At 37.5% G+C, this 23,853-nt stretch overlaps 2 protein-coding genes across 2 annotated transcripts in view; both read left to right on the top strand.

The window, feature by feature from the left end:
* Positions 1–4,259: 4,259 nt before the first annotated feature.
* LOC115920402 lies at positions 4,260–18,126 on the top strand. The gene is made up of 6 exons (XM_030976148.1): positions 4,260–4,528; positions 11,978–12,115; positions 12,481–12,758; positions 16,014–16,223; positions 16,972–17,217; positions 17,759–18,126. Exons 1-6 carry the CDS (start codon positions 4,434–4,436, stop codon positions 18,124–18,126), a joined length of 1,335 nt encoding a protein of 444 aa, XP_030832008.1. The 5' UTR covers positions 4,260–4,433.
* Positions 18,127–18,212: 86 nt separating this feature from the next.
* The window catches only part of LOC591965 (venus kinase receptor), a 47,950-nt gene continuing 42,309 nt past the window's right edge, over positions 18,213–23,853 (top strand). The window contains exons 1-2 of the mRNA XM_030975213.1: positions 18,213–18,291; positions 18,964–19,126. Of these exons, the coding sequence (XP_030831073.1) occupies positions 18,213–18,291; positions 18,964–19,126 (242 nt within the window). The remainder of the gene's footprint in view (positions 18,292–18,963; positions 19,127–23,853) is intronic.

The raw sequence follows: 23,853 nt of genomic DNA, 5'->3' as shown, positions 1-23,853 counted from the left end.
CCCAAGTCATGGGTTCGACTCAATAAAATGAGGGTGGGAGGGAGGAAGGGAGGGTAGGGGAGAAATGCACAACGTCGTTAGATTTGTAGGTATTGTTCTGGGATCTCTTGCATATAAGCTTGCCTTTACATGCAACTTAAATTAATGAAACTGAAGTGCTAATATGCATTCCTGACTAGTTGATAATCAATTTAGATTTGGTCTTAGTTTTTATATTCATTTTTGTTTAAGTGTCTTTCTGGTAAAAAAAAATGAAGAAAACATATATTAAATCCATTGTTACATGTTTCAAATACAAAAAAAAAGAAAGAAATGTACGCTTTAAAAGAACATTGAGATTCACAGTTGTATTATACTGTTACCTATATTCACCTAAATATGATTTACATGCAATGTCCTTCTGCCCTCCAACAGAGGCACTGTAATTTAATTCAATAAAGATAGATTATCTATGATAATACTGGCTAATTTATTTAAATAGCATTGTACAGTACTAGAAAGAGACAACCGAAGGGCAGTGTCAGTTTTAGGCAATCATGAGAGGAAATATTAGTCACTGATTGCGCTTAGTGGACACCACGTATTAAAACGTCAGTGGGTGTGTCTCTCGTATCTGCCCTCTTTATGGTCTACGTAAACCTCGGTGACCACAGCTCACTCCTCTATAGAGAGAGTCTCCTCTTTTAAATAATATTTTCGAAGAAAGGAATTTTATTCATAATGCTATTGGAATTAAGAACAATAAATTACTGAAGACCGCCTTTTCAAAGCCATAAGGGTATATAATTGTGTTAAAGTATATGAGTTAACATCCTTGTGATTTACAGCAGTTGATATACCTACATGGAGTTGTTAGATCATTTGACAGGAGATGACAAGATCATAAGTTCAAACCCTAGCATTTCTCTAGATGTCCCAGCACAAGGCATTTAATCTACAGTGCTTCTTTCTACCCAGGTGTCTGAATGTGTATGTATAGAAATGACACATAGCATAACTTCTTTTAAAGGAGAGACATTTTAATATGAATAGTAGTAGAGATGCACCTTATACAGCCCTTCTGATTATACATTCCATTTGACCATGAGGAGATGGATTTTTTTTAAAACGAAGTAACTACGGACATACCATTGAAATGTACCATTTAGTACAAATACCACTTCAATATGCAACACCTTATTTCTGCAGGTCATATGTATTGAATTTCCTTAGAGTAATTTTATAAGGGAAATGTTACCAACCCTGAATGGTCTACATGTATTAGTTTTGTTGACAGTCCAAGCTAATGGATTCCATGAACACCTAACCTCTATGGAAAAGAAAACAATAAGCATAAAGCAGTTTTCATAACCCTGTCATGTCTGGTTTACAATATCTTTCTAAGAATGACATCTATACAAAAAAAAAATCTTTAGGGATAACATCTTGCATCACTTTTTGTGTCTGAGAGGACTGGAGCAAACTCAAGAAAGACACCTCGCCTCCCAATTGAATGTAACCTTGTAGATGCTGCGAGATGTGGGACTAATTACCAGACTTCCTAAACATGTCAGGAGGTATTTGGTGGTAGCATCTTGGAGGAGGCAGGTATGCTTTGATGTTGAGCATAAACTCCTTGGGGATCTCCCCAGGAAGGCATGTTGTCCTTGCTTTAACATCACCTCAGTGGGCAGATCTTACGAGCATTGAGGGTTGAGAGTGAATCATCTTTACAAAGAGGCGTTAATAATACATCCATGAGGGCAATTAACGTGTGTCATCTTCATCCAGTTTGTACTTTGGACCTTGGTGTGGAGAAAAATGATACTATCTGGCCTGTATAGGTAGATGTGTACATATACTCATTTGTAGTGTCTGCATCTATTTTATAAGCCTTTGAACTAGCAGCTGACCTAATTCTCATGTTAATTAACCAAGTGCCTGGGAGAAGGGTAGCAGTAGAGGAATTATGGGTTGTAACCCATAAAATGTGTTGCAAATACTCTAGTTGTTAAACCTTTCTGCTACACACTCATCATAGTTTTATGCTTGAAATTAGATACATTATTGAATTACAGAAGAACATAACAGTAGCAAATTAGCCTGATCTTTCGTTTTATTTAAATAGTGAAATTGTTGAAGCTGGATAAGACTGTAAGATTATCTTAATTGATGAGCCACACAATCACCATTTAACAGCATTTTTGTTGCCTTTACAAACAGAAAGGGGAGAGAGAAGGGGTAGTGACAAGGCAGAGGGGGACAAAAGATTAGGGTAGATAGAGGTAGAGAGGAAAATAAATTAAGAGGGAGATGGAAAGAGAGAGAGAGAGAGAGAGAGAGAAGGGGGAGGGGGAGGGGAGAGAAAAAAATGGAGATAATGAAAGATAGAAAGAAAATGAAAGGAGAAAATGAAAGAAAGAATACAAATGAAGGAGAGAGAGAGAGTATTCCCTTTGTGTGCTTTTATCCATCATCAAAGTATCCAGGTTTCTGGTTCAGGAACCTAATTAATACAAAGCCGTCCATGGCTCACCTGTACCTTGGAGGACAATAGATGTGACAAATGATACCTGATCCTTCCAATGGAGCTCCCTTTATCTGTCATCACCCTCAGGAAGTCCACAGATTACACCTCTGACAAGATTCACCCCAAAATCAGGTTTTTTTTCGCTGTGGTGTTTCATGTGACTGAATGGACTGGGGATTTGGAAAGAGATACATGTAACGGAAGAGAGGTGATGAAAGTTTTAAAATAGTGGTACCAAAAGTGAAACAGGAGAGTGAGAATCGGTGTAGGATTATAATTCTCTTGGCTTATCTATACATTTGTGCAATTTTGGTCATGGTCAAGATCGCTCATGTTTATGTATAAAGATCAGTATAGTTTAACCCCCTTCTCTGACTATGTTCGACAGTTTGCCCAGAAATACAGTTTTACACTGGTAATGTGCATATTGAGATTGAGACACAAATTGAAGTTAGATATCTCAATCTTAATGTTTTCAGAGTGTCGAGGAAAGCGAGGGATCATCAATTAAACGTGTTCAGTTCCGTATTTTCATTTAGAGATTAATACTTACTGCTGGCTATCATCTCTACACTGTCCACGTCAGATAAATATTATGATCGCTTTCTTATTAAGAGCCATACTATCTACTCAAGATCAGTAATATCTACTCAAGATCAGTACTATCTACTCGAGATCAATACTATCTACTCAAGATCAGTAATATCTACTCGGCATCAATACTATCTACTCGAGATCAGTGCTATCTACTCGAGATCAGTGCTATCTCCTCGAGATCAGTGCTATCTACTCGAGATCAGTGCTATCTACTCGAGATCAATACAATCTACTCAAGATCAATACTATCTACTCAAGATCTGAACTATCTACTCAAGATCTGTAGTTTTTACCTAAGATTAATATTATATACTCAAGATCATTACTATCTACTTGAGATTATTACTATCTACTCAAGATCATTACTATCTACTCGAGATCAGTAATATCTACTCAAGACCAGTGCTATCTACTCGAGACCAGTGCTATCTACTCAAGACCAATACTATCTACTCAAGATCATTGCTATCTACTCAAGATCAGTGCTATTTACTCAAGATCATTACTATCTACTCGAGATCAGTACTATCTACTTGAGATCATTACTATCTACTCGAGATCAGTGCTATCTACTCAAGATCAGTACTATCTACAAGATCAGTGTTATCTACTCGAGATCAGAACTATCTACTCAAGACCAATACTATCTACTCGAGATCAGTACTATCTACAAGATCAGTGCTATCTACTCGAGATCAGTACTATCTACTCAAGACCAATACTATCTACTCGAGATCAGTACTATCTACAAGATCAGTGCTATCTACTCAAGATCAGTACTATCTACAAGGCCAGTGCTATCTACTCGAGATCAGTACTATCTACTCAAGATCAAAACTATTTACTCGAGATCAGTACTATCTACTCAAGATCACTATTATCTACTCAAGATCACTACTATCTACTCAAGATCAATGCTATCTAAATTTATACTTCAATGTGTACTTGTGACAATAAGTGACATCAAATGTGTCATTTCACTTCATATTTGGTTTGATCAGATATAAACTAAAATCTGAGATGTGGTTGGTAATGTATGGCACAAAGTAGGTTTGTCTTGCCTTAATACATGGGTTTGTTAATGAGCCTCTTCCATGTTTCTCATAAGAGTTTCAGCACATAACATAACGTATTATATTAGCATTGCAAGATAGTATATTTACAAGAATCATCTTTCTCTTTCATTGTTCTTGCAGATTTTGAGTCCAAACAGAATTTTGTAGTGGATGGGATTGTCTATCCTGTGGTGTTAGGGGGCAGCACATCATCATGGCGTCCATCCCAGGCATTCACCAATCAAGTGCTAAAGATACTACTCCAAGAAGTGATGGGCTACAGCAATGTAACCATAGCAATGGATGATACAAAAGTCATCTCAACATCCCAGTCGGTCTCACAGATCACGGGCTGCTTTAATGCCATGTAAGTTGTAAATATAAAATATCTTGAAAACCCGTACTCCATAATTTTCTTTTATATCGTGCCTTGAGTCTTTTGATACTCAAGATTCATTTTCTCTATGTTTTCCTCTTTATTGTTCGTTTTGCATCAATCATGTAAAATTACTTTTTTGTTTGCAAGAGTTCTTTCTGCATCATCTATTATATTATATACTCTGTAGTGTTTTCACCACATTTATTTTGGAGATTTTCAAGGCTAAATTGGTCTCTGCTTCTCGCTGTTGTTTTGCTGATAGAATCACTGTGCCATGGTAAAAACTATTTAACTTCAGGAACTGATATTTTGAATTTCAAGAAGAGAGATACATTCTTCTTTAGTTGAAACATACTGTAGATCACTTTTAGAGTGGGGCAGTTTACACCGCCTCAAGCATGAACTGGATGACAGACAGGTGAAATGTTTGCTCTATTGAAGGACCTGTTGGGTAAACATGAATGTGTTATACCAGCACCGTATAATGCTTCCATAATGATTAATTACAGCATGGGCTGTACTACTACTACTCATGTTATCATGATGTTGTGGATTCCAAGGTCCCAAGTATTCAAACAGCTGGTCTCTTTCTCACGCCTCCAGAAACATGCTCTATATTTTCAAAGGTTTTATTAACCACAGTTGTCACTCACACAAGGGAATTTACAGCACCTTACTTAAATCTTAATTGCTTGCATGAACTTCTCTAGGCCTGTCTTCATCAGCTTGAGTTTGCCAAATAACCCACTTTTTTAATTCAGGAAAATAGCCCCAAAGTTACAAATCATGTTTTCACCAGCTCGAAACTTGAGCTCAAAACTCAAAACTCAAAACTCAAGACTCAAGACTCAAAACTCAAGACTCAAGCTCCAGAAATTAGGTCAAGATATTTTACTCAGTGTTCATGCATAGTGCGAATCTTCGGGCTTGTGAAGACGGACCGGACAAATAGCGGGCTACACGTGTATTTTGCAAACTAGCCCAAGATATCTTGGAAAGATTTCTCGAGCAAATAGCCCGCTATTTGCATCTTCACCTGCCAAATAGCTTGCTATTTCGTGATCGGGCTAATTTCCAGGATCAGAAATAGCGGGCTATTTGGCAAACTAGAGCTGATGAAGGCAGGCCTTAAGGGTTATTCCCTACTAAACAATGGGTTGTTGGCATTTATTCAGAATCCAATTCATTATTTCATACGTTTTAAGTAAGGTCCTGTGGTTGCTTTACAAATTTTATCAAAACTAATCCTGCTTCTATGAACTATTCCTTACTAGTCCTTTGGGTTGTTGGTATTTATCTAGAATCCAATTCATTGATTTCCGCTTGGACTTGATGTTACAGACTGAAGCTGCTGGAGTTCGTCCCCTCTCTGCACGAGTAGCTTTCCTTTCCCTCTCTTGTGTGATTGTGAAGAACATGACACTTGATTTCCACCTCTTCCTCTGAGCCGTCCGAACTACTCATGCTGTTTATACGCTTGAGTCACACAAAAAGACCTCCTAAAGCTAAAGTGAGAAGCACATTGAAAGTATTATCATCGCTTCTAATTACAGTCATCTATATTTAATATATCTGTATTTTGCATGTGCAGTATATGGCAACTAAATAAGGAACTCAAATTCTGTCTGAACTGCTCATGCTGTTCAGATGCAAGATTCACATAAAAAGGATTCCAAAAGTTAATGTGTGCAGCTCATCAAAAGTATTAGCATCAGTTGTTATTGCAGTTGTCTATTGTAACATTTTTGTGTTCCCCCTATGACAGTGGCAATAAATAAGCCCACATTTTAAGCCATCCAAACTCCTCATGCTGTTTAGACACTTGGGTCTTGGAGAAATACAGCTCAAAGTTAAAGTGAGAACCCCATAAAAACAGTATTATGATTGTGGCTCATTGCAGGAGTCTCCTTTTTAATATTGTGTGTTTCCCTATAATAGTGGCAATTTATTTAAAAAACTCAAAAATCTGAGCAGTCTGAATTGATCATACTCTTTAGATGCTTGAGTCACAGAAAAAGATCTCCTAAAGCATAAGTGAGAAGCCTATCAAAAGTAATACTATCATTGCTTCAAATTGTAGTTACCCTAATATAAAAGTCAGTTGTAGAGAACTCCTAATGCTTTGAAGATACATGAGTCAGGGTCTTTGAAAAATCATTAAGTTCTAGTGTGATGTTTTATGAAAAGTAGTATCGATTATTGCACTATATTGTAGTTGTCTATTTTGAACAATCTTTTTTTTTTGCATTTCCATTGTGCTGGTATAATTAAAGAAAAGAGTTTAACTTGTGAACCACAGAACTCCTCCTGCTGTTATGTAGCTTGAGTCATGGAGAAAAGACATCACCTTTCAGAAGCAGTATTATCATCACACCTATATTCACTTGTCTATATATAACATTCTCTGTGTTTCCCCTGTGACAGCGGCAATTAAAAAGAGCTCAAATTCTGCATCGGACAACTCCTCATGCTGTTCAGACTTGTGAGTCACAAGCATCTGTGAGAAATCCTCTTGAAGTTTAAGTGAGATGTTTCCCTCTTGAAAGCTGCCTCATTTTGTTGCATCTTAACCCAGCTGACTACTGAGTTATCTCATTCCCATAGACTTAATACAGAAACAACCGGTTCCTGTAGGCAATGGGTTAATGCAGTTGTAAAAATATAACACTCTTTGCATTCCCCCTTGATGCCAGGAAGCAGCTCTTAAAAAGCTCAAATTTGAAAGAAGAATAGATGCTTTTTCAGTTGTTTGGTCAGACTAAATTGCCAACTCCGCAGCAATTGCATGGTGTTACCTTTTTGTGCAAACCTATTAGTTTTTAAGTTAAGACATTGTTGTATTTGCAGAGATAGATAGAAGTGGTAAGTTCAAGAGAGGACATTTCTTTATCAGATGATTATATTATCACCTAAATGTTTACAGCAGTGTTCAAGATAGTATAATAAAGTGGAAAGAAAAGGCACACTCAGAGAAGCAAATGTTGTTACCATTCACATGTTGGCACGTATGATGCATATTTATCGGTGTCGTGGCAACATCTCACATATCCATACTTTTATTCAATGCACAGTGAAGAAAGTACTTTTGAAAGATGTCCCAAGAATGTCTTGGGTCTAAAAACTGCACCACAAAGTAGCAAATTTGAAGGCATTCTATTAGTAGGGCAACATGGCTTTGGTTTATTTATAGATTTTGGCACTACTTCAGATTTTTAACATTCTCAAATTTTTACATTCATAAATTCTCTCACACACTTGCCCACACATTATATCTTTCTCAAATTGAGCATGTAGCTTGATGTGAAATTATATCGCAACTGTGTTGGATGCAAGGTCGATCTTGCAATACCTCTTGCTCAGCAATAATCCCAATTCTTACACCACCAACGAAGAAGAGGAAGAAGGAGAAATTAGCGAGCTACTCTCAGTCTAATGAGTCACATCCCATTCATGTTTGAAGAAGTTTGGAGGCATGATACCTGATCGCTTTTAAACTGATCCTCGATCCACATCAGTAAGTCATTCCTTCACCTGTTTATATCCATCTTATCTGGTTTGATAATGATCACTTATTGATTGCTGATGCCTTTTGTGGTCGAGTAGTAGAGAAGGTACTAATTAGTCTAACGTAGAGGCCTTAGGGCTTGGCTTCATTCAGCAGTACCTTCTGAGAAAGAAGATGGGACTTGTGGTAGGTGAGAGGAGCTCCGTCAGCTGTGCACTTCCTCTTTCACGGTGAAATGGTCTAGTGACGTACTAGGTGGATTCGATGGAAGATGTTCCTTCTGACTCATTGAAGTCTACTAGAGGGTAGTTCCTCAGACTGATTGCTCTCCTTTCAGGTAGCTAGCTAGAAGTCAAGTGTTTCAAATCAGTCGCTTCCTACAAGCTCCTAGTCTTAAATAGCTCCATATTTCCCCTTGTTTGTTTGTTTGTAATCAATCTTCAGCTGATCTTGGCCCTGTTTCATAGAACTTGTTATCAATGACGAGTGTCACTTTTCTATAACAAATTAGTTCAGATTCAGATTCAGATTAATTTTATTGGTCCATTTGGAAGTTCTCAGCCAATCAGATGCCAAAATTCAAGTAGCTCATAACAGTTATTGTAACTTGTCATTGATAACAAGTTTTATTAAACTGGGCCATGGACCTGGTGCAATGTGGTTGTATGGCTGGAGTGAGGATTCTTGTTAGCCCTTTAGTTAGTTCCATGATATTTTCATAAAACTTTTTATTTGGGATATGGGAGTTAAAATTTTCTCAAATCAGTTGCGTCCTACAAGTTACTAGTCTTAAACATTTCCATGATTCAATCTTCAGCTGATCTGGATCTGGTGCAATGTGGTAGTAAGACTTGAGTGATGATAATTGTAAACCCTTTACCGGTAGTTACTGTCATGATATATTCATGCAACTTTTTTTATTTGGATATGGGAGTTAAAATTTTCTCAAATCAGTTGCGTCCTACACGCTACTAGTCTTAGAATTTGTCCATGCCTCATATTGCTTGTGTGCTCTAAATCAGCACCTGATCTGGACCTCACCTCAATATCTCATAAGTCTAGACTGACATTAATTTTGACCCTAGCAACAAGTTATTTTAATAGAATATGAATGAAACATTGTAACTGGATATGGGTGTTTATATTTGAATTTCTGTTCTCATGAAAATTGTGACAGTGGTTAAGGCTCCTCCCTACTTTCTGTCTATGTTGTGATTCCAGGCTGTGGCAAAGGAGCAAGTTCAAATTTAAGAGTGGAAGAAATCGTGATCCACCTTGTAAAGACGTATGATTTTTTATTAAAAATAGTCTTTAAAAAAAAAGTTTTTTTTGAAAATCCTGAAGACACTGCTGTCAATTCTTTTTACACCATGAAATCAATCTTTGATGGAACGTTTACCCATAAATACCAAGCATAGAATTCACTACTAGTTGAGCCAGCTAGGGTTCCCAGTGACGTACATGTTTGCGGTTATGGTAGAAGTGATGTACTGAGGAAGCTTGAGCGAGGGAGTAGTGCCTTAGGAAGGTCGGTGACCTGTAACGCATAGCCTAAAATATCAACACGTGGTTTGCGTGTTAGACAGGCATGAACAACCATGGTGTCAAGTTCATACCCATACATACCTGTATAGTGGAACCCACATAATCACTACCCGGCCAATAAGTGGGACTATTGCCAATTTTGGGACAAATCCAACAGAAATATTTTCTTCTGGAAAAGAGACTGGATCTTCCAGGAAAGCCTTGCAAAGCAGAAGTCATTTTCTCATGTACTATTGTTAAAAAGAAATGTTTGGCTTAATGGTATTGTTAGATCAACAGCCTTTGATATTTTCTTATATCAATGAGGCAAGAGTATTTTACTAAATTTTGTATATGTTTTCAAGCTCTGTCAGGTATAAATATTGTGATTATATCACGACTAGGCTTGTAATTTGTAACGTTTTTACCTTAGATGAATTGATGGTGATATATGAGAAGGCAGGGTCATCTTTCCAAGGAACTCAAATAATCACTTTAGTCTGGTGAAATAGCTATTGCACCCCTATCCTTTCCCCCCCCCCCTCTCTTTCCCTCTTTCCCTCTTGCTTTGTATTTCTATACCTTGATGTCTCTCCTTCATCTTTTTCTCTTTCTTTTCTTTACCCCTTCCCCTTCCCCTCCCATCCTCCTCCCATCCTCCTCTTGCCACATTGTCTATTTTACAATGCAGTATAATTTTACCCTCTTCTCTCATAATCTGCTTGTGATTACGTTCCTCTCAAAATGATGTCTGAACCCTCAATCTGGACCTCAAATGTCTCTGCCTGTGATATTTTACTACTCCAATAACTGTCAGCAATATAAATGAAATCATCTCTGTGGTTCATTTACCCCCATGTCAATGACCCATGTATACCTCGTCCCTATAATTACCTCCACGTTCTTAACAAGGAACAGAGCAAAGATAGTCAGAAGTTGGGCCTGTCATCCCATATGGCTGCGGAAGTATCTTTGTCTCACAGGACTAATTAAGTCAGTCTTTCTGGTTTAATGCAGCATTCACACTCGATCCAAGATCCTAGTTCTGCTTGCGAGGTCGGCTTTGAAGGCAGGGACTAAATTTGTCCTATATGTTTGTGTCTGTACAGGATGAACCCAAGTGACTGGGCAACATGCAGTCAAATCCATCTTCTGGCCTTTGAAAGAGCACTACATGACTTTTTTATTGAAGCTTTGATTGCATGGTCTTCAAGCTTATTTAGTTGAGAGCAGTTTGCATAAACCAATCGAAATTGAAAGGCTACACATAAATTAGAGTTTGGCCCTGGATCTCTTGATGGATCATCTATCACCCTGTGGTTCAGTCAGTGTTCAAAGTACACTGAAGAATAAGGAGATTTCTTTGAGGAGTTACCATATACATGAAGCCCTCCAAATATACTCGCCTCATATATCATCATCTTCATGAAGTGCGAGGTCTTAAAAGCTGGTATTGCTAATTTCATTTTTCGTTGCCCATTTGTTCAGGCTTTGCTAATAAGTGAGGCATTGTGTTCCCCTGCTTCTCTTTCCAGCAATCTTCCCTGTTATTATTTTTTTCTAGATGATCCTTTCTGTATATTATGTGACCAACAAATTGCATTTGCTGCTTTCTTGTTGTGTTGAAGACTGATCATTTTACTCTTGCTTTTCTGAACTTTTCTTCATTTGTTGTCTTTTCTGTCCATGATGTATTCACAATTGTTCTCAAGCGCTATATGTAAAGGAAAATTGCTTCTTTAGAATTGAACAGAGCTGTTATTAGAGGAAATAATTTGTTTGAGGGTTCTGTCCAGTGTGAACATGGTTCGGAACCATACTCGTCATATTTGGCCTAGATAAGTTGGTTGAGACAATAAAGATTGAGAGGTTTCGTCTAATCAATATGGTGGGAAATCCCCATGCCCCTGAAGATTAATCAAGTCACAGTTTTGACATCCTGAGGTCTTCAGCCCCTCCCTCATCCGCTTTTCTTGACATCTTTATTCACGCATAGAAACTATGGAAAAGGGAGAAGAGAGCCTTTATTAACTACAACTTGTACAAGTGGACCCCCTGCAGTTATAACATGCAGCATACTGTATATGTTCCACAAATCAATTTCCTCTTGCATCTTAAATCTCACAAAAGAATGATCTGTTTGCTTTTAAGAATTATTTATAATGCGAATATTTGTCAAAGATATCTGAAGAGCTTGTCCAGAAGCTATGTCTATGTTTCTTTTTTCTAATCATCTTTGTCTAATATTTATCTCTGCAGATGTGAAAAAAGAGCACTTGGATGGTTTTGGTCACCATCCATTGATGCAGAAGTGTGGCTGGATGATCCTCTAGTTCTATAACCCTACAACCCTTGTTAACGTAGTGGTTGCTTTTCTAAACATCTCTGTCCAATATCTATTTCTGCAGGTGTGAAGAAAAAAGCGCTCAAACGATTTGGTCACCATCAATCGATGCAGAAGTGTGGCTGGATGATCCTCTAAGTCTACAACCCTGGATGGAAACACAGGAGATTGTTGATCTTGGTCCTATTGGGATTCAAGCCAGGTGAGGGATTAGTTTGCTTATTGCAGAGGAGTAATCATGTGTATCTACTTTTTTGTAAGGTTTGAAAAAGAAATGTGAAACACTTTATGCTTACATTGTTTCTTAAAGTTATTATGTTCCTTTTGCAGCCAACATCAAATTCTGTAGAACTTTGTAGGAATTATGAACATGTAATGTATGTCCTATCTGTGAAATTCAAACATTAGCAGTGTCCTAGTATTTAAATTATGCATGGAAACCTGTTTACCTTCTATACTTTACTGTCAGACACTATTAAGTGACTGACTGACATCTTTTTTTTCTTGAGCAGTCTCTCAAAACATGTTGGCAATTGATTCCTCAACCTAATCATCTCTCCTGTCTAGGTTTGGTTGGTATGTCTCTACTGCTCTGGTGACAACCCTCTACAGTGTGGACGGCTTGATCGTTGACCACTGGAGAGTCCTGCAGAACTCACAGATGACCGCCTACCTGACCATCTCCACCAACGAGATCGAGGTGCTGACCACCGAGTCGGCGGCTACGGCCATGTTTAAGGGTCAAAGGTACTGCGACAGGCCGGAATGCACCAACGGTGTCTACTATCCGCCATGGTGCACTCAGAATAACTCACAATGTGTCATCCTATTGGCTGATTATCCAGGTACAGTATGATCACTTATCTAGTACTATTGTGTTCTTTAGATTCTAGTATTCCTTCAACTACCTCCGAGACTGCTACTTCACAGATGATAATCTCCTTGGAAAAATGAAAATCTGTACATGTGGTACAGATTACATTCCATGTAACTAACATCCAGATATATGCCCCTCCCCAGATAATCACAAATATATAATAATCATCACAATGTGTGATGTTCATTTTCCTAGGGGGTAATTATCTAGGTGAAAGTTGTTCAGATAGTATTTAGGAGTTTTGTAGTCAAGAGGTTCCAGAGAGGTTTGGTCAAGGGGTAGGTGTCAAAGCAATATACATGTAGGTACTAGTGGATCATCACTAAGGCAGTAGCAGTGTAGGTGTATTTTATCATTGATGGATAATATTGCCAAGTGGATATGGTAGGGAGGGGGAGGGGTGGTGCAGGATCTGAACTAGGATGTAGATCGAGGATAACATTCAGATTTTATGATGATAAAGAACCCATATTCTGTACATTGTGGAATAAGGAGCTATGTGATTCAATTTTGTGTATGCTTGTAGAGAAAATGGCTTTCAAATAAGAAATATCTTTGACGGCATATTTTGAGGTTTTTAAAAGAGTGATTCTAGTAATAATTTTGCCCATATCTATAGCTATGTAGTCAGGCCTGATTAAAACCCGATTTAAATCGGTTTCCCAATTTTTTTATAATTTTTCCCGATTTTTTTTTTCTTCCCGATTAAAAAAAAAAAAAATAATAATAATAATTAAAAAAAAAAAAATTTAAACCAGATTTTTGTTCTTCTTCCCTCTTTTATCCTGATTTTACTGATTTCCCCGTTTTTTTCTCTAATCTTCCCTATTTTGCCCTATTTTTTTCCCAATTTTCTTACTCGAAAAGGGGAAATTGTTGTTAGATGCCATTTTTTCCCCGCGAATCCTGTTCTCTTTTTTTTTACTCAAGGGGGGCGTGGTTGAGGGGAAAACAAAAAACCTATTTTTTGTTTAGTCCTCACTATCACCCCTGCTATGTAGTCAACCCTGTTATTTTTTAGTAGCATTATGTGAAACATTAATTGTTATCATTCTCCTTTGTTAATGTGGTATTCCTAAGCAAGCATGTGAGTTTTTATCTTGATTCATTGCTTATATATACATATATATATATATGCTTCTCTTGACTTCCAAAAAATGTCTCACAACTTCTCTGCCTCGTACCACATTTTCAAAATAACCTTCAGTTCTTTGCAGCAGCTTAATTGACATCAGGGATGGATGGAAGAAAAGAAAATCAGGAAGGAATCTATGCAAACAAGAACCAGCTTTGCCTGTAATTCAATATCCTCTATTGGTTCTTTGCTACTTCTTATCCTAAGAAGTTAAAGCACTGACATCAATTACCCTTGTACTAGGAACGCCTGGCTTTATCAATCAATTATGATAAATTACTAAGTAGGTAATATTCTGCAGGCTTAAGTACGTCATGAAACAGGTGCCTGGTAATGGTATAATGATTTCTATGTGCTCAATTTTGCTGAAAAATCACTTAATGTGTAATCTATTCCATTTGTCAACGTGCCAAAAAGGGGTCGAAATCCAATTATTGCAATATGATGAAAGTAAATTTAGACTTTGCTCTTAAATGTTAGCAAGATTGCGTGCTAGCAAAATTTCACTATCATTTCACCATAATTAATGTATACTTTGTTATAGAATATTTGTTTCTTTGAAATATAATAGCGACCCACATTTAATTATTAAGATGTTCATTCAGCACTGACTGCTTGATATATATTGGATATATAGGATATAAAGTTAAGAATCATGTATGTTATATCCAAAGTCTTTATAATTCAAAAAGTGATTTCCCTGTAAGGGAAAAAAGGTAGTATTGATCAGTTGAAGATAAACCTCTATCTATCTTACCCAATATCAGCATGATTACTTAATAAAACGGATATCTGTTGTAATTCAACAAGAAGTACCTTCCCTTTCATTCAGTACCTATCAGTTGAAGTTATACCTCTATCTATCTTACCCCAAATCAGCAGTGATTACTTGATATAACGGATATTCAATTGTAATTCAACAAGAAGTGCCTTCCCTATATTTTATGGTATGTAGTACTGATTATTTGAAGATATACCTCTATATATCTACCCCAAATCAGTAGTGAGTGAGAGGGCCAGTTCACTCAGCATTGTTGTTGATGATGGGAGGTTGAGAGAGAAAAGGGAAAATCAAATTAGGAAAGGAGGAAGCAATCGTAGAGTGTGGAAGGAACCACAGCAAGCCTGCTGCTTCCACCCAATCTGACATAGTTGCGTTAAAAAAGGGAGAAAAAGTATGTCTCTCTCTCTCTCCCTCCCTCTCTCTCTCTCTCTCTCTCTCTCTCGGAGAACATAGTTCAAACTTTAGCTTGATGTATGTGAAAGTGCTCTGCTATTTTAAGTCTCCTTGCGTTCATGCCTATTATGTTTAATTGTATTAACCAAAATGTTAGTCATCTTTGGCAGTTTGGTTTAAAACATTGGACCTCTAATCCAGTCAAATTGCTGGGAATATTGGTGAATCGATGTTTGTTTTATTGCCGATGGTTAGATTTATAAAGTGGGATTAATTATGGGAAGTATCTGACATTTTTGCTTGGGGCTAAACTATAAAAGGAAATTTAATCAGGAGTAAAGGAAAGTATTATATGGAAAAGGGGTCAGTCAATACAAGCAGGAAATTTCCTAAAAGAAGAAAAATTGAAAGGGAAAAAAAGTCAGAAGAGAGAGAAGAGCAAAGATTTGTTAACAAACTTATCTAGAATACTTTATACATTATACTTATTTCATTTGTATTGATAGACGTTGAAAAAAATTGAATTTAGTGAAACAGCTTTAAATAATTTATAAATTCTTTACACCTACATGTTAATATTATAGGTTTAAGGTTTTATTCTGAATCTACATTGATTCAAACTGTTTATCCATTCACTTTTATAGGAGCTCCTCCTGCTATATGTATGGTAACTCTTACAAGGTCCACTACTCAAAGGCCCTTGTCTGCTGACTTGGTCTCACATACAGGTTACGTCTTTCAAGATCCTTGGCTTTACTTACTGAGCAAAATGGATCTTGAAAGAGTATGGGTAGGCAAGGGCCAGAACTAATCAAACCTTGTCAGGTGTGTGAAATTAATTAACATTATAGTTATAAAAGTTAGAGGCCATTACTGTAACCTAGTTGCTGTTCTTATTCATGTCCCAATAGAATCCAACTTTGACAAGCTGACCGACCAGATCCAGAGCCTAGGCCTGATGGTGGGCGTGGCCTGGATTGGTCCAAACCTCAAGTCTACGGTCCAGCAGAGACAAGAGAAGAACCAGCCCACCCTGTTCTTCGGCTGGACTCCTGATGACCTGACGTCATCGGGTGCATTCAGCCGTGTCGCCTTCCCGTCATGCCAAGAAAATGCGGCAGGTAAGAAAATAAGACACTTCTTGTTTTATACACTGATGAACTTCTATTATACTAGAGCCATATCTAATCCCTTTGTTAGTGATTGTGCTCATATATTTCTGGAAATACAGTTAACAACTAAGTTATTCATACCCTTACAAAGTTACATAAATTTTCAAACTATATTAAAAATTTAATTGTCCTGATTATGTTTCTTGATAATGTGCCATATTAAAGCTAACTGTACATCTTAAAGTAATCAACAAAGGCCCTAATTCAACCAGTCCACCTTTCATTCTTGAGTTAGGAAAAACACTAAAATATTTACAAGAGGTATAAATAATTTAGTTGTTACCTGTACATGTATGAAACTTTTGATAAGTTAGAACTTTAATCATGACATACACTTGGGTTAGAGATGATTCTCTAAAAGGTCAGTTGCCCCAAAGCTGATTATAGGTTAAGTATTATACTCATCATCAATTAGAAGTATACCAATATATGTATTGTAATACTTGATACATTTGTTCATTACATGGAGGGAAATATATATGTTTTAAGTATGGTGTAAGGAGATTACATAAATAAAAAGATGAAGGAACTTCAATTTTCATATGTTTATACTTAGAGCTGAAAAAATAAGTCAGTCAACTTTTTTCACACCATTTTAGTCAATTAAAAAAAAAATTCAAACACTAAAAATCCTGAAGTCCCTAAATTTCCAATATTCCAGAAGATAACCCTGCATCACTCAACTGTCTCCATGTAGTACCAGATGTAGACGGTGCCACTGGAGGCTGCGACTTCCCATGGCAGAACGTCAACAAGGTAGCCTGGCGCCCTCTAGTGGTGGGAGCCCCTTACATCTACGATCTTCTGAAGGATGTCACATTCGCCAGCTCCAAGATGGACGGTATCATGTACAGCTATTACTTCAGTCGGCTCAACATGGCAGAGTTTGCCTGTGAGTGGGTGCAGAGAAACAGCGGCACATGGGAGCCATGGATACCAAGTGGTAAGTCTATCCCTGTGCCCATCTCAAGACCTTTGTGTAGACAACTTCCTTTCAGATCGATGATTGCCCACCAAAATAAATTGGATCTAAATCTTCAACATAATTAAATCTCTAAGACTAACCCCTCCCCCTCCCTCACATGAAGACTTTCAATTAGCCCCAAGGAAAAGTACCCTTAGACAAAGGAGTATGTATATACTTTAAACTCGGTTATTACTATAAGGTCTAGATTTCGGAATGGGGAGTAATTGTCTTTGGTTGTAGTTTTCCAAGAGCAGGAAGGAATAATTCTCCTCAGAGGGTAAATTGTTAAACAGATGATTGCTCAAAGAAATAATTGGACAGGAATTATTGTCTGGGGATATTTAGCTTGTAGTTGTCCGGTTTTGGATAGCTGTCCTAAAATCCTAAGTTCATAATTTATAGTTGTTTCAATTCATAATAATGATTCACCCGGTGTAATAATAAAAGTGTTATAACTGATTTATAAATCAACATTGTAGACAATATTCATCCTCTCTATGAATTCTCTTTAAAACAGGATCGGCAGGAATCAAGAGAACTATTCTCCTAGGTGGGCTGTTTGAGACCCTCATCGACCCCACCTCACCAAACTCCGGTATCGAACCAGGAGCAAGGATGGCTATCGATGCAGTCAATGCTGATCTTAACATCCTTCCAAACTACAAGCTCACCTTGGCTTCCATGGAAACGGGATGCAGTCCAGAGACATCCCTCCTCTCTTACTTCAAGTTTTATGAAGATCGTGGCCAATCACTTGCAGGTAATTTTCCATTCCATTCAGGGTTTGTATGGTACTTTTGTGTTAGTGCAGTTTCAAAGACTGGTTTCCATGGAAATGAGATGCAGTCCAGAGGCATCCCTCCTCTCTTACTTCAAGTTTTATGAAGATCGGGGCCAATCACTTGCAGGTAATTTGTCCATTCTATTCAAGGTTTGTATGGCGCTTTTGTGTAATTAAAAGACTGGTTTCCATGGAAACGAGATGCAGTCCAGAGACATCTCTCCTCTCTTACTTCAAGTTTTATGAAGATCGTGGCCAATCACTTGCAGGTAATTTTTTCCATTCCATTCAAGGTTTGTATGGTACTTTCGTGTTAGTGTAGTTTCAAAGACTGGTTTCAATGGAAACGAGATGCAGTCTAGAGACATCTCTCCTCTGTTACCTAAAATTGTATGAAGATCGTGGCCAATCACTTGCAGGTAATTGCCCATTTCATTGCATAGTACTCTGTTTCAATATGATTTCAAGGACTGGATCTAATGGAAACAGAATACATTTCAGAAGGCCCTCCACTATATTATTCACAGATTAATGAAGATCATGGCCTATCATGTACAGGCAACAGTTTAATGAAGGAAAGGTGAATCTGCTATACTATCTGTCCAATGTGCCCTGCAATTACTGTTTCCATGGAAACAAGATGTAGTACAAAGAATCTCTACTTTTGTACTTCAAATTTTTTATGATTGTGGTTACTTGCAGGTAAGTTTTTAGGACAGGACAGGTCTTTAAAGGAGTATTGCTACAATGTGTTCTTCAAAGACTGATTCCTGTGGAAATGGCTTGCAGTCCCTTGACTTGTATTTCTAGGCTTATGAAGATTGAGGCAAATCTCCTGCAGGTTATTGTCCAGAATTTATCTTCATGAACCCAGGTCGGGATTTTATAAACATCAAGCTCTTCATTATGTTAACATATTATTTGTCATTTTATTGTGGTAGGTTTGGTTGGGCCCATGTGTTCCTCAGAAGCGGAGGTCGTTGGTAGTGTCTCCCGGTTCCTCAACACGGTCGTAGTGAGCTACCAGTCTGACTCACCAAGCCTCTCCAACAAAGACCAGTACCCATACTACTTCAGGACCTTCCCTGATACCACAGAACAATGGTGAGCTTTGTAACGATACAATCACAACTTGATGATTCGGTTTGATTTTTATTAATTTGCATTTATTTTCACAGGATGGGCCCAGCATTAAATGGAATATTCTTCTTTTTGATTATTGGTATGTTGTTGAAGAAGATATATATATGTAGAGGTAGAAATGTAGTTTGCAGGCTCAGACTTATTTTGACACGGAAACACAATTTCATAAAGCCTAGGGATTAGCCTAACTTTGTCAGATTTCTGGCTGTGTAGTACAGGGCCTGAACCATGTAGTCTAAATAGTCTTAAGAATTCAGATACTCTGCTACATGTTACAACTGAAAATGCTTTGTGCTTGCAAAGTAGTCGAAATTGTCAGGCTTAAGGTGTATCACGTATTGGAATGAATTAGGAGACTGTTAAAATTCTATGAATCCGATGCTCAAGATTTCCAACTTTGTCTTTTGGGGGATGAGAATACATTTTCTTTGCTGGATATAGAATGTGATGATTTCAACAGTAATTCTATGCAGATTTCAAGATATTTTTAACCTTTCATCGTGGTATAAAAGGCTCAGGAATGCATTTGAATAATTGGAAACTGCTCTCCTGCAATATCTTTGAACTCTTCACTGTCTTTTGGGGGAAGAGATGACAATACAGTGAACATTTTCTCTACTGGGTACAAAATATGATTGTGAGATAAACTCTCTACTAATTTCAAGATATTTTTTGACAACACATCATAAGGATTAAGAGCTCACAAGAATTAGCTTTAAAAAAACATGAAGTATCCAGTTGTATATTTAGCTAATGACACAATCAATTGCTGTGTATAGAAACAGGCAATGAAGATTTTGGAACAACTGAATTGTACTTCCATCCTAACACTTGATACCACCATCTCTTCAAAACTCCTCTTTTTTGGAGAAGGGATGACAATGCATTTTGTCTTCTGGGTATGAAATTTGATGAAGATTAATTCTCTACTGATTTCAAGTTATTTCTGACATACCATCATGGAAGCAAAAGTTCATTATCTTTATTTTGTTCCAGGATATTTTTTATGGATATCCTGTCATGGGACACTGGTGTTAAATTTTGCTGAGTGAAATGACGATATTCATTTCCGGCTTCTCTAAATAAGTAAGAAGAGTCATCGGAGCTTGAAGTGGAAGTATGAAAGTAGAACTAGCCATGTAAATCTTCTTCTTTTTTTTTAATGACAAAAAAGTTGTAATTCCCCAAGTTCATTCCCCAAGTATTGAAAAATCTTATTTCAACCTTGTGAATTTCTAGATTTTTTTTTGCACCTTTAACATGTTCTTGAAGTGATTTATACGAAGAATTTGGTTGCAAACTAAAAAATAATATATGAGGAAGCTTTGATCAATGATGGTTTGACCTGACTGCTAAGAAAGCATGTATATGCTTAAAGTAAACAGGCTTTAAGCCCTCTCTGAGTGATTTGGTAATGAGGATTAATGCCTTACCTAAAGGCACAAGCGCATTGACTAGGTTTTGAACTTGGGACCTTCAGGTTAGGAGACCACTGCTCTACCACTGAGCCATCCCGCCTCCTCGGAGGTATACATTGTGCTCACATTCCTTACTCTACTGATAGCAAACATTTATACAACACCTACGTGGATCCTTGTCATTTGATTGGACGATTGTTGGTCACATGATATTCAATAGATGGTATATTGCACGGTCGTGCATTTTTGGTTATATGCGCCGTGCATTTTTGGTTATATGCAGACTGCGTACCTCTCTGCTGCATGTGCGCGTATCCCTGCGTGTATCTGACGCAAAGGCATGTAATCGAGAAGGCTTGACTCGAACTTTAATTTATCTTTATAAGGAGTAAAGCATAATTTGTTGATTAACGTTCTATTAGGTCTTCTTCGATGTTGTATAAAACAAATAATGAATGTTTTCATTCGTTTAATAGTGCAAATATGTTCATTCGTTGAAAGATTAACGTTAATTCTATTCAACTCGGCTGACGCCTCGTTGAATAGAATGTTAATCTTTGAACTCATGAACATATTCGCACTATTGAACTCACAACCATTCATTATTTGTATAATATTGTACAGTCATTGATTAGGACACGCTCTTCTAGAGGAATCCCAGATCAGAAGCAGGAGGCTGCCCCAGACTCTCAAACAGCTTCCCTCTGGTACAGAAAACTTTCATCGGTTGGGGATAATTATAAAATGTATTTTTTTAAAGTTTCTACCAACCTTGAATTTTGTTGCGCAAGCTTTTGTCCACTCCTATGGACTTTTCCAAGCTAAGTGATCAGTTATACGTTTTCCTAGCGCCGCCTGGTTTCTTGCGATCGCTGGACCAAAGTTTCTCTCTGGTTCATAGTAAACCAATTAGGCAACATCAGAGATATTTCAGTCTCTACAAATATATTTCCATCAAACACATTTCAGCAGTTTGTACTATCACTTGTATGATCTCTATCAGGGTGTACGGTCTATAAATGTAGCATTGGGTTATGAAGTGGTTGTACCACATCAGCCCCTCACGGTCTTGTGGTAAGAGGTGAAAATGTTACAGACGCAATAATGCGTAACAAGAGTAGGTCAGACTGGATTGTAAGTAGGTTGTGTGAACAGATATGGCTCGATTCTTCACATACAGAGTCAGCGTGAAAGCAAGAGGAATGGGGAGGGGGAGGGAGAAGAAGCTAGAGAGGGGGCACTTGGTGGTACGTTTGAACAAAGGAAGACAGGGGAGTTCGGTGCGTCCTTGATAACTCTTGGATCAGTGTCAATAGAGGGAGTCCTAAGAGAATAGACGTCATGGTACGATGATTGGCTGGATTAGATGATGTCATTATGAGGGTGATAACAGATCTCACAGGGCAAAGATCTTAAATCCTTTCTCTTTCCATACAAAACCAGTCAAGAACCATTAAAAAAGAAGAGAGATATGTCTCGTTTCGGCATCTGAGGTTAATCTAGCGAGTTTAGTCTGCTGAGAGCCAGAAGGGCATTAACTCATATCCTTCAACTCAGAATTAGCGTCCCTCTGGCGCTCAACGAAAGGTTTCGTCCTCGTTGTGAGTTATTGTTCTTTAACGAATTTGATTGCGAGTTACCGAAAGGAGCCCCATAACAATAGGTGGTTTCCATTTATCAATTTGAAGCAATAATTCATGTTGATGTGACATTAGGGTTCATGATATGACAACCTCTCCCACAAGACATTTATTACCTTTTTACAGATGCATTGTTGTTTTCATTTCATACTAAATGGTTTCGTACAGACTCTTCCTAAGAAGAAAGATAGACTATCAGATTGATCAGGAGTTTCTGTTTAAGTGATATTAGTTGTTAATCCCTGCAGAGGTATATATGACAGAAATGGTCTTTAGGGAGGGGGAGGGGGAGGGGGGTTGGTACGCGATGATAAAAAGCATGAATACATTAGACTACATGAAATCATTATGAACCGCTTATTGTGGATCTCTTTTGTTATCTTGTGTTTTGTTTTTCAATTGTTGCAGCTTTCATACTATTCTGAACTTTGTATATGTATGCATGCTACTCCCATGCCTACATATGTTGGAAGAGAACCTACCGCATAGTTTAATGCTCGATTAAGCTAGGATATAAGTTATTACATAAATATTTTCAAAATATCTTGTGCAATCCTGTTTTTGATTTTTTGCCAATTTTCTGAACCAATCAGCAAATTTGACATGTCAGCGAATGAGCCAATTGATGGACATTACACACCGGGGTAGGAAGGCCAACACATACTGTCATCTTGATGTGAAAGAAAACCCTACACCGGAAGAGGATAAAAACTGCATGATTAAGCAATAACTCAGTCCTTTTAACAAAGATTAGAATGTTAAAGGTGGCAAAAATATGTATAGATCTTTATAATATGGAATTAGAAAGCCCTCCTTTGGAAGAGGATAAATCAAATTACCCTATTGACAACTGAATTCTTTCATTTCCATAGGCTTTATACAGAGACCATACAGTTCATGTAGGCAATGGATTAATTAACATCTCCTAGTTCTCTCAAAGATTTGAAAGATTTAAAGCAAACAAATGTTGTTGCATGTACATGTATCTTAATAAGTTGGGAGAGGATCCATTGGAAGAGGATAAACTGATCTAGCAACACCTCTGAGTTGTTTACGCTTGAGTAAAGACACCCGACAGGTAGCAGCAGTCTAAATAAAGTCTCGTCATTTCACGGTCTCCTGACTGTGTTGTGTGCTAGAGGATCCTCTTGTTGCACCCCCAGGCCCAGCTAGGCCTGGCTGAAACTCTATCGTACCCTCCTTCCTCTGCTGGTAACGGGAAGTGACTCTTTCCCATCTCCCCTCTCTGAGTCCTGGTACCAGAGCAAAGTCAGCAAAGTCCATTTTGAAAACACGCCATTACCTCATGAGAGGGAAATCGGGCTGTGTTCTTTATTCCGTTTAACCCTTTTGAGTCTTAAAGAATGAAATTTTATGTTTGCAATTAAGAGGGTCAATTCTTTGTTTGTTTTGTGTCACAGTGGAAGTAGGCATGAAATATTATCAATTTTACCACTAGCATTCCATTGTTAAAATTGAGCATATACATGTACCATCTCCTTAAAAAAAACATTATCATAAACTAATGATGGCACTTGGATTGTTGAAAATTGGAGACTTACATGTATGGTAAAATGTTGAAGGTTTGGTGAATCTTAAAGGTTTTTTTTTGTCGAAAGGATGTTTTAAA

The sequence above is a fragment of the Strongylocentrotus purpuratus genome, unplaced genomic scaffold, assembly GCF_000002235.5.
Source record: "Strongylocentrotus purpuratus isolate Spur 01 unplaced genomic scaffold, Spur_5.0 spur5_scaffold_8, whole genome shotgun sequence".
In the NCBI taxonomy this organism is placed as follows: Eukaryota; Metazoa; Echinodermata; class Echinoidea; order Camarodonta; family Strongylocentrotidae; genus Strongylocentrotus; species Strongylocentrotus purpuratus.
This window is presented reverse-complemented; position numbering and strand designations above follow the sequence as displayed.